The following is a 12410-nucleotide window of genomic DNA, read 5'->3' on the forward strand; positions in this document are numbered from 1 at the left end:
CTTTTTCTGTCAAATTTGTTGTAAAACATGATGTTTTGGTGCTTAATTTGTAAAATCATAACCTAATTTGATGTTTAATAGGCTTTTCCTTAATCTCTCCTTATTATCCAACATATTCGCTTATCCAACATTCTGCCGGCCCGTTTACGTTGGATAAGTGAGACTCTACTGTATATCTGTTATTACAAAAATTTAATTGCTTATTTCTACATTTTTCTTGTTCTTCTTGACCAAAATTGGTTGGTAGCCCAAATGCCATTGCAAAGCAAGCAGTGTAGAATAAGTAAAACTACCAAGATATTCCCTAGCACTCTATACAGAAGTCTTTATTTCCACTGGGTGGATTTTGTAGGCGCCAATCTAATTTAAGAATTTGAAATGTTACTCCTGTTTTGTGATTTTGGCTTATTCTGTGTCTGCTTTGAAAACTTTTGAACTTGAAGAAAAGTTGCCACTGTCTCTCTGAGTATACAATCACTGCAATAATGTTTTAGCCAGATGTCAAAGTATCTGTAAACACTGTGCAACATAGACTCAGATAATGTCTTTTCTATGACAACTAGGAATCATTGTGATTTATTTTATTTACCACTGATTTGAATTGATACAAGCTGAATGAGAGGACTGGTTGAAGAATAATCCCCCTGTGTTTCCAGGCAGGCTTTACATAATTCCACAGGAGAGAGGTAGAGAAAATATTGACTGCATAAAGTGTGAACTTCATAAGCTCATAAGCCAGTGTATGCTCATGCAAAAGGACATCCTCTTTTATTCTATTTGTTTTAAACATTTATTCCCCCAGTTTCCTGTGGAACTTCTCAAAATAACCAACCACAACTTCATTTAAAAATAAATGCAATGAAGAATAACATATAAAAAATGAAACAAGAAATTAAACCCGCACATTTGAAAGAATTAGGAAAGATAATCAATATAAACCAGGAGTGGATAGAGTATGGCCTGGGGATATATGTGACCCTCAAGCCCTTTTGGTGATTCCCAGTGTTCTCCACAATGGATAGAATGGTTTTTATTTTTTTAAAAAATCTTTTGCAATTTGCACTGAAATTTGGTGGCAAGCTAATAAATGTGTCAGTGTAAAACAGCTAAACGCACTATAATCTAAATCACATAAAAGCCAGGTTTTTTTACATTTACAATGTATTTATAGGTGAGTAAAAGGCAGCACTTCTCCCAGGTTTGTCCTAGATCCAAGAAGAAGATATTCTTGAATGTATGCATTTAATTATTCAAGGGGGTACTTCCATAACGTTTGCCTATAAAAGGTCAGCCCAAGAAATGCTACTATTTCAGAGAGAGCAGCAAATCAGGATGCATAAATGTCCACAGGCAGCCATTCTGTTTTCTCACCTGATGCAGAAAGTCCCACAAACACTTCCCTTCTTTTCTGGAAGTAAAGCTAACAAAGCCTTAAACAACTGAGAGTTTGCTATCCTAATGACAACATAAGTCTATTAGATGAGGTGATTGAATCATTCTGCCCAACTGTAGGGTCTAAGAGAACTGCATGACATACTGCTGTGCCATCTGCTTTTATGTGTATAATTCGGATACTAAGAACTTTCTCCCCACTCCTGGGCAACATATGACTTCATCAGCAACTGTTGGCTCAGCAGGGGTGGAAAGGAATAAAATCTTGGTTACAATGTGAAGTCTAACTCCAGATGCAATTAAGCATAAATCCCATCAAAGTCATGTGGAGAAGAAACATCTGGCCCCAATTCTGTGAAGCCACAGACCTCAAGGTCTAGCAGAACTTACATAACCATAGTAGAGGACTTGATTTATAATGGCCTTCCCAAGCCTGATATCCTGCGGATGTAATGAATGACATTTCCCATTGTGCCTATCACATTTGACTTACGGAGGGTATCATGTTGAGCACATTTGATTTACGCAGTGTAAATTTCGTACCTACCTAGATGTCAGTGATTTGAATTAAATTTCCTCCCAAAGTGGCCAGAATTTCTGAGCTGTGAGCCTTCAGTATCCCGCTGAACTTAATTAAAAAACTGGCTCAGTGGGAGAGATTTCAAGATGGTAGAAGTGAATCATGACAAGAGTGAACCTCATGGCGTGAGCTTATTTGGAAAATGTGCTGTTTGAAGTCTCTCTGTGGCACCATTGTCAGTGAGATTTTATTGACAGTTTCTTTTGCTGGAAGTCTATGAGGCGATACTCCAGTTTGACAGGATTCGCACCAGTTTCTTTGTTCAATGGAAATCACAGCATGCATTATTTGTTGTTGAGATGCTCCCTTGCCATTTGAACTCTGGCATTTTCCAAACTCTTCCCATCTCAAACTTGTCTGCTTTTTTGCAGATGAAGCAGAGACAAATGTGTTCAGTAAATATTGCAGCATGTTGATTCTCCATAACAATTAGCCCTAAATTAGGAGAGTTATTAAATTGTCTGTGTAGTTGTTCAGATGCTATATTAAACAAGGTGCTTTGTTAGACATAAACCCTGCACTTGTGTATTGTGGATGCACATAAACATATGCAAACTGTATGCAGATCTGTTGAGGATATGGTAACTTGGAGTTCTCTCATTTATAGGGTCACCATAAGTTGAAGTCAACACAAAGTCATCTAATAGCAACAACAATATAAGTTAGGGTCCCTCACTTTTTAAGTCCATAAGTCCTAGATTCCATTATTCTAGGAGTGTTCCTGCATTTGACATGGTATGAATTTGTATGCTTCCCTTTCCTCTCACTTTCCTTGACAGCCATTCCTGGTTTCTAAAGCCACCAAACCAGTGAAACAGAAAACTATGGTTTGCCTTTAATCAGGAAGAGTGGGTTGTGCATAAGGTGGTAAACCTCTGAGAGTACATAATCCCGAGAGGTTCTAACCATAAGACAAACCACAGTTCTCACAGTGAACAACCAGTTTGACATTGCAACTAAATTTCATTGTAGTTATACCTTGTCATGAAACTTACAAACATTAACTTTAAAGACAATTCTAAGATCATGAAGACAACTAGCAAAATATTACAGTGAGATGGGCAACTGCAGCAGGTCTAGGGGCTAATTCTTCGGTCCCTGGGACTCTAGGAGTGACATGGAATGCCAAAAATGACCCCACATCAAAACAAAAACTCATAGGAGTGGAAGTCAACTTCAGGTTTTGAAATGTTTTTTAATGTTAATAGAACAAGGAATCCTTACAGTATGTGCTTCCTTAGGCAAATAATATTTGGGGTTGGTTTGCCTTTGTCTGTGTAAAGCTCCAGCGCCTGATATTCTCTGGCAGTCTCCTTTCCTGGACAAATCCTACTTGTTTTTCAAGATAAGGTATTCAGAAGAATCTGGTGCTTTCAGGCTATTTCAGTATACTACCTACAGTATTTAAAAAGAGCTCTTTTTAGTCCGAGCAAAGGATGATCCAGAGAGTTTGGAGGCTTTAAAAGCCATAGGCATAACTTTGGGGTCATGTGCAATCCCCAGGATTCCCCTTTGCTTTCTCTTGCACTATAGCATTAATATGTTGACAGAACTTTATAAGTATCTGTGCCAGTAGCAATATGCATAAATACAACCAGTCCTCCACACTGGTTGGGGTTAGGGTTGCAAGGCCCCTGTGAAAGTGGGAAAACCATGAATAAAAAACTCCACCATCTAGGAGGGAAAACAACACATCTCTTAGAATCTCTAGACCTTCCATTATAACCCTATGGTCAAGGTCTGCTACAAGTTGAGCATAAGGTTGTGCTAGAGGATTTAGTTTCCTGGAGAGACCATATTAATCAGATACGTGAATAATCTCATCCACAAAAGTGAAAGTCATAAATGTGGAGAGACTACTCTAAGAATTTTAAAGTGTATCAAATGCCTGTCAAATCTGTGATGGTTTCCGCATGCCACTTAAACCTATATAATGGCAGGGTTGCAAAAGAGAGGTCCACACGGCTGACATCATTGCTGAAAAGGTAGAGTTTCAGGGAATTACGAAATGGACTCCTGAAGGCAAGCTAACCTTAACAAGCCCTCCTTGATAATTAAGGTGATTCATATGGGAGAATACAGGGTCTAGACATCACTAATTCAAATTAATGAGTTTTACAAACCTAATTAAAAGTAATTAAACTTGTCAGCTTGTATTACATGGAAGGGGTTGTGGTGGTTGGTTAATAAGATGTGACTGCTATTCTTTGCATTTTTTCAGGTCAATATTATATTATTATATGTATTTATACCCCACTTTTTCTTTGCCAGAGGAGACTCAAAGGTCTTGAAGCTGACTTTACTGTTTGCTCAGAAAAATGTTTTGTGGTTTAGTGACAGTTGTTTCCTGTTGAAGGTGTTTTTAAGTAGTTTGGTAAATTGCAACAATGGCTGCAAATGCATGCATTTTTTCCTAAATTCCCTAAAACTGTTGTCTCACTTTCTTCCAGGGCTATGTCAATTTGGTATAACAACCTTCAGATTACCAGCATGTGCAGCGTAGTGGGTGCATGGCTTGGAGCATTTCCTATTCCATTGGATTGGGATAGACCATGGCAGGTTGGTATCTGTCTTGTGTACATTAGTATTGCTAGATTGGACCACAGACCTGAATTATGTCAAGCCAAAGATGCTTACAGCATATCATTTCGGTTCACCAAAACAAAAGAAGAAAAAAGCATGAACATTTTTTCCGATATCATACACTGACTGGTACAAAAAGTAGCCCAAATTCAGAAGATCTATAGAGACATTTTTTAATCCCAATTTTATCTTGTTTGGGATTTTTAAAATGAAAAAAGCTTTATTATTATTATTATTATTATTATTATTATTATTATTATTATTATTATTATTTGATACAGAATAAGATTAGTACACAGCAAATTGTTAGCTTTTAGGAGAGAATTAAAAACATGGCTCTTCCATTGTGCTTTCGGTGAGTAATGTCTGTCATATATCTCCGTATTACTCCCCTCCGAACTTCTATCCTCTAGATTACCCCTCCAAATGTCCCTGCCCATAGTGGAGTACTTCTCTGTCCCTCTCACTCCGGGTTTTATCTTTGTGATCAAGCGGCCTGCCCTTGATTTATTGTTTTTTTTTCTTTTTTGATTTCTTGATGTTCTGTTTATTATTATTTATTGTATTTTAAATGGTGTTATGATATGTTGTTCTTATATTTTATTATGTTGTATTGCTCTGGGCATGGCCCCATGTTAGCCGCCCCGAGTCCCCATTGGGGAGATGGTGGCGGGGTATAAATAAAGTTTTATTATTATTATTATTATAAATTGCTGGCTGTTGTATTGGATCACACGTCAGACACTTCCCAAGTCTCTAGGACTATGTGATGTATTGGTGAATAATGCGTGCAGATCCGAATAGGGTGGCCTTTTGCAGCTGACAGATGGTAATTTTGTCAGTGCCGATTGTATTTAAGTGCAGGCCAAGGTCTTTAGGCACTGCACCCAGTGTGCTGATCACCACTGGGACCATCTTTACTGGCTTGTGCCACAGTCTTTGCAGTTTGATCTTTAAATGCTCGTATCATGTCAGCTTTTCCAGTTGTTTCTCGTCAGTCTTGCTGTTGCCTGGGATTGCAACGACGAGCCATACTTTTTTTTTTTTTACACAATGATGAGGTCCGGAGTATTGTGCTCCAAAAGTCAGTCTGAATTCAGAAGTCCCAGAGTAGTTTGACGTGTTCATTTTCTGTAACATCATCATCATCATCATTATTATTACCTATAGACGGGAGACCAGGGTACCTATACTTGCAAGGTGACTGACGTTTAGAAAATGGTTTGCAGTTTTGGAGACTGTCCATAATTCTGAAGGACTAAAGCACCTGAGGATTTATTTAGGAAACTTATTCTGAGTAAACTGTGTTTGCCATGCAGCAAAGTACAGTATAACAAAATCCAATTTCCTCAAAATGTGATACCTTTCCTGGGCCAACTACAAATACAAAAGCTTTCAAGTCTACACTGGCTTCTTCATCAGGCAAAGATGTTAAAGTGATATTATAGTCACAGGCCTACGTTTTGTCTGAGATGTTACTTCCGTTGTCAGTTAAGATGGTTTAGAACAGGGGTCCTCAAACTTTTTAAGCCGAGGGCCGGTCCACAATCCTTCAGACTGTTGAGGGGCCGGATTATCATTTGAAAAAAAATACAAATAAATTCCGATGCACACTGCACATGTCTTATTTGTAGTGCAAAAACAACAACAAGAACAACGAAAGAACAATGCAATATTTAAAAATAAAAACAATTTTAACCAACATACATTTATCGGGATTTCAATGGGAAGTGTTCTGGACAATGAGATAGTCAAGTTAATTAGGATTGTTGTTGTTGTTGTTGTTGTTGTTGTTGTTGTTGTTGTTGTTGTGTGCCTTCAAGTCATTTCAGACTTTGGGTGAGCCTAAGTCTAAAATGTATTTATTTATTATTTATTTATTTACTGTGTTAATTTACTACATCTGTAACACACCCTTCTCACCCCAAAGGGGACTCAGAGTGGCTTACAAATTATATGTACATACAATATATTATATTATTAGCATAGCACAATATTAGCATTATATATTACTATACTGAACTATACCACTATACTGTAATATTATTAGTAATATTATATGTAATATAGGATATATAATTAATATTATTATATGGTAATATTATTAGTGTTATATTGTATTACATTATAATATTATTATCAATATTATATGTATATACAATATATTATATTATAAAACTGAGGGCGGGGGCCAGGTAAATGACCTCGGAGGGCCGCATCCGGCCCCCGGGCCTTAGTTTGGGGACCCCTGGTTTAGAAGGACATCAGTATTCCCTTCCTTGGCCATGTGGGGACTGGGGAAAAAGGGCAGTAAAACACAGACAATAAAATTTCAGATCCATTAGCGGCAGCGAAGCAACTTCCCTTGAGATCCCATCTAACTCTGGCCTTTGAAGACCTGCCTTTTTTATGTCAAGGGATCTTGTAGCACCTTAGAGACTGTGAAGTTGGCAACATAAGCTTTTCTAAACTAAGATGCTTCTAAGGAGGTAGACTTATTCTATGAAAACTTATGCTACTAACTTTGTTCTCTCAATTAATCTCCAAGTGGCAACAACATGTCTTTGCATGTTGGGATTTCAGCATTGTCTTTGAATTGTGCCCCTTTCTTAGGCAGAAAACATGAATTTCTTGTGAAGTCTGTACCATTGCATCTGGGTAAAACTTGACAATTATAGTCCAAATAAAAAAGTTGTAAACTTTATTGGAAGTGGAAATCTCAAAGAATTATATCTCAGTCCATTAGCTTGCTCTCTTCTGAAGCTAAATTAAATCTTTTCAAATCCAGGAAACATATTCAGGGGTAGCTGTGTTGGCCATGTACCAAAATCCATCAAAACTCTGATATGATTTTTAATCTTGAGTTTCTTTTTACAATGTAAACACCTTAAAATGCCTAGTAGTCTGGATTTTATCTGTATGTTTTGGTTCCAGGAATGGCTTGGTCATATGAAAATCTGAATAAAACAGAATCGCATCTGTATTCTACCACTCAAGGGCCCAAACAGCTTAGGATAATAAATATCAGTTAAAAAACAAATGCACCATATGCAAGAAAAGCTTCAGCAATATTGTTGCATAAAATCTCTGTGGGGGCGGAGGAGAAATCAAGGCCACTTTAAAACACAGCAAAACCACATGGTCATACCTGCTTTTCCAAAAGACTAAAGAGTAGGGACACACCGATGAGTGCTGCCACCAAAGAACTCTTAAGGCCAACATGACTAAATGATTTGTTTCAAGAGCCAGCATAGTTTAGTGGCTTGATGGTTGGATTATGACTCGAGTTTGAATCTGCGATGACCCACTGGGTGACCTTGGGCAAGTCACACTCTCACAGCCTCAGAGGAAGGCAAAGGCAAACCTTCTCTGAACAAATTTTGCCAAGAAAACCCACTAGGATTGTCATAAGTCAGAAAAGTCTTGAAGGCACAAAACAGCAGCATCTTGTTTCATTACTGAAAGATTATATAGTTGCTTTGATAATGGAAAGGGAGAGAGAGCAGTGTATTGTCGACAGCTTTCACGGCTGGAATCACTGGAGTGTTGTGTGGTTTCTGGGCCGTGTTCTAGCAGCATTTTCTAGCAGCATTTTCTCCTGATGTTTTGCCTGCATCTATAGCTGGGCATCTTCAGAGGATCCTCTGATGCCAGCCACAGGTACAGGCGAAACATCAGGGGAAAATGCTGCTAGATCACGGCCATACAGCCCGGAAACCATACAACACTCCAGAGAGAGCAGTGTAGGTCTGTTTCAAGCATATTTTGCAGGTCTTTCAACGCAAAGGTCTTGTTAATGTGATCTCAGTGTCATTTGTAGAGTTTAGTCCATGCAGCATTTGATCCACTGATGTCATGGAGGCCACACACTCTTACACTGTGTGAGAATGTGGCCTCTGGTGGTATAGCTTCCTTCCATTAAAGGCACTTACCCAAATGCATTTGCAAGGGCTGCTGGCTCCCAATTGATCTGCAAAAAGGCCGTAGCCAAGCCCTGCACTGAGAACACATTTTGCAGTTTTCAGCCTGGCAAGCTTCAGCAATAATAGATACATTGGGGGATAATGTGCAGCTTGCAGAACTAGAGGACAGCTGTAAATTCAGCAAAATGATGCTGTTCTTAGTTGATGGCATTTTAGAGTTTGCAGAACACCTGTTATAAAACCAATTTAAACCCCAATTTAATGGATGGATAAAAGGAATGGATGCGATTTGACATGGCGATGGTGACATTGGTTGATGTCCATCTGTCGGGGGTGCTTTGAATGCGATTTCCTGCTTCTTGGCAGGGGGTTGGACTGGATGGCCCATGAGGTCTCTTCCAACTCTACTATTCTATGATTCTATGATGTTCATAATGGCAAGTCGATTAAAATAGCCGCACAGTGGTATAACTGTGGGGGAAGGTTTTTAAAAATTTATAATTCTTTGGAGGTTTTAAACAGAGGCTGGATGATCATCTGTCAGGAGTGCTTTGATTGTGTATTCTTGCCTGGCTGAGGGTTGGACTGGATGGCCTTTGGAGTCTCTTTCAGCTTTATGATTCTGTGATTCTATCCTATCATTCTCTTACTCTCCAGAGTCTTCCTGGCATGGACGCATATTTAACATTTAAGATTTAATTGAGTTTGGGTTAACACTATCCTTTTCTACTCTGTGAATCTATGTGTGTGTGTGAGGAGGTGGTGGTGCATGTGTACAAAAATGTTTGGTTCAGGGATTGGAAAATTACTTTCCTTTTGGACAGTAACTCATGAATCCCTCTGACAGTCTGGTGATCCAATGTACTGTTCATGCCTGCATTCTTTGAGAACATTTAGACCTAGGGAGCAGAAAAGGGTTAGTTCACATTTTTCATCTTTCCTTCTTTCTCTTTTTAAAGAGGCGCTAGGCCAACTCTACACCCACTTCCTCCTTGCCCTTGAGAGGAGACGTGTGCGAGGGCATGTGCCTCCAAATTCAAAGCAAACTGAGCATCAGCTCCTGGGATTAGAAAAGGCAGGAAGCCAGGACCTAGCCTGGAAGCTGCAGCCAGCTTTCCTGGAAGCGGGAGATGTGGGAATCAATTACAAATGGCTGGAAGGGAGATACCTAGTTTTGTTTTGAAAGTGATGGCAGGAGCCATCGGGATCCTGTGTCTTCAAGTTTCCTGTTGATTTTTGGCAACCCCATGAATTTCATAGGGTTTTCTTAGGCATAGAATACTCAGAGGTGGTTTTGCCAGTTTTTCCTCTGAAATATCACCTACAGCACCTATTGGTAGTCTCCCATCCAAGCCCTAATCAGGGCTGATGCTGTTTAACTCCCAAGATCAGACATGAGCTGGTGCCTTTGGGGTATATCAGGATCCTGTCCAGCTTTAAAGGGAAAGGTGAATGATGGGGATGGGGACATTTCTTTAGGCACCCAGGACCCTAGTAGGATAACCATATTCATCTTTAGAAAACATATTTAGAGGGATCCTTGTTGACCACACAGCAAAATGAAACAAAATTCACAAAAGAGCGGTACTTTTATTGGTCAACCATACAAGCTCCACTGGCATCATCATCAGGCACAAGGTACAAGAGAAGAAAAATGACAGTGTTAAATGTTGTTCCTGTAGCAGCTTATTTATTCTGGAAGGATCTCAATCCAAACAGAGACTTCTTCCCTCTTGGCCATTTACAGAGCAAGTCAAAGGACAGTAAAATGTAAATTCTAATAGCAGCAAAATCAGCAACATCTCTGGTGGCATGTTGAAAACAAGGGTCTTTTTCATGCAATCTAGACCACTCTGAGTGTTTAATGAAGTGGTCTCAGTTTATCATGTTACAAGGAGCCCCCGGTGGCGTAGAGGGTCTTGTGTCTTGAAGGTTGGGTTGCTGACCTGAAAGCTGCCAGGTTCGAATCCCACCTGGGGAGAGCTCCCTCTATCAGCTCCAGCTCCATGCGGGGACATGAGAGAAGCCTCCCACAAGGATGGTAAAAACATCAAAATATCCAGGCGTCCTCTGGGCAACGTCCTTGCAGACAGCCAATTCTCTCACACCAGAAGCGATTTGCAGTTTCTCAAATTGCTCCTGACACACACAAAAATCATGTTAGAAATCTGTTAATCCTCCAAATGGCACAAAATGTGGTTATCTGCTGGGAGTGCAGATAGTGTATTTCTGCATGGCAGGAGTTTGGACAGGGTGGCTCTTGAGGTCTCTTCCAATTCTGTGATTCTATGATCTGGCACTTATGGTTTCCTTTGCAGCCATTATCCCACTTGAAAGTCATGGAAAGAACTGAAGCTATCCCAACCAATTCTCCCAGGGATGTAGTGGTCTGCAACTTAGCTGTACCTTGCAGTTCACCACCATCGAATTATGACTCCTTGTTCCACCATGTCCTTGTTATTATCTTCTTTCCAAGCGAGATTGAATAAAAACCCTTTCCTCCTCAATGCTGCAAAAACAGCTTGTAAATTGACACTGATCTCAGTGGTGTCCTAAATTAGGGCACCACAATAGATGCCAAGTCGGTGATGCGAAAGCCATAAAGACTGCTGTATTGGCAAAGTTATACTTTGTAACCAAAGGAATATTAACAAGGAAAATTGTATTGTTTTAAAAACCTAGTCTTTTATGAAATACATCATTGAACCACGAGAGAAGAAAAACGTACTTCAATTTAGATTTGGAGATAGTTGGAAAGCTGCTCGTAATCCTGTAAAGTGAGAATTTTAATTGAGATGAAAGTAAGACTAAAAACAAGCATTCAACCAGCCAGTGCTGCTTTGATCCCAGCCACTCTGCCTGATTAGTATTTGTTTGGAGAAACGACAAGAAAAGATGTTTTGATGTTTCTTGTTCTGTTGGAATACTGCAGTAGAACCTGATTTCATAATCAACTTGATGTCATCTTACAGGGAGAGCAGGACTGAGTATTCCTCGGCCTTATGGAAAACTCCATGCAAAAGATAAAAAATATAACAAAACAGTTCTAGCTACCAGAATTTGCAGAATGATCACATTCCTTGCAAAAGAAAACTCATGTGTTCATTGTTGTGGGGTGATTTGTGGCATGCCCGAGAATGATTTTGAACATGCTCTTGTTAAACAACTGGGATTCAGTAACCTCTGGATTTATTTTGTCGTTTTGTCAAAGACTTTTGTGGCCGGAATCACTGGGTTACTGTGAGTTTTTCAGGCTGTATGGCCATGTTCCAGAAGCATTCTCTCCTGACATTTGGCCCATATCTATGCAGCCATCCTCAGAGGTTGTGAGGTCTCTAGGAAACTAGGCAAGTGGAGTTTCTATATCTGTGGAAGGTCCAGGGTGGGAGAAAGAACTCGTCTGTTTAAGGCAAGTGTGAATGTTGCAGTTGGCCACCTTGATTAGCATTGAGTAGCATTGCAGCTTCAAAGCCTGGCTGCTTCCTCTGGATTTGTTAGAGACCAGTAAAGCCACATCTAATTTGGTCTAAGGAAAGAACAAATGAATTAGGACCCTCTAGCCACATAAGGGACCCCTAGAACTGATTTCATGGCCCACAGTATTTTCATGCTCCCTTAGACTACCCTTTTTGTGACAAAAGGGTGAATTGCTTCTTCCTAAAGCATGCAGGAGTGGAAATTTTAAATAGTTTTGGGAGAGGGCATTTCACAAGTGAACATTGACAATATTTTTTTAAAAAGACAGAAATATGCTTCCAACTATCTGTTTCTGTGCACTGGCTGTTATTTAGGATTATTGCTAGTCTGTGCAGCCCTGAGATGATCCTGAAGGTAGAAAATTGGCACGGATCCACCGGAATTGTCCATTCCTTGCCTAAAAACACTTGTCCATATTTTTTTATTTCTGTGTCATTCACACAATTGATGATAGT

The 12410-nt window shown here is 39.5% G+C and overlaps 1 protein-coding gene across 2 annotated transcripts in view; it reads left to right on the forward strand.

The window, feature by feature from the left end:
* pigf (phosphatidylinositol glycan anchor biosynthesis class F) overlaps positions 1-12410 on the forward strand; it is a 71513-nt gene that overhangs the window by 10482 nt on the left and 48621 nt on the right. For both annotated transcript variants that reach the window (XM_062971188.1, XM_003217472.3), the window contains exon 4: positions 4423-4531. In XM_062971188.1, the coding sequence (XP_062827258.1) occupies positions 4423-4531 (109 nt within the window). The remainder of the gene's footprint in view (positions 1-4422; positions 4532-12410) is intronic.

This window comes from Anolis carolinensis, chromosome 1 (genome assembly GCF_035594765.1).
Source record: "Anolis carolinensis isolate JA03-04 chromosome 1, rAnoCar3.1.pri, whole genome shotgun sequence".
In the NCBI taxonomy this organism is placed as follows: Eukaryota; Metazoa; Chordata; class Lepidosauria; order Squamata; family Dactyloidae; genus Anolis; species Anolis carolinensis.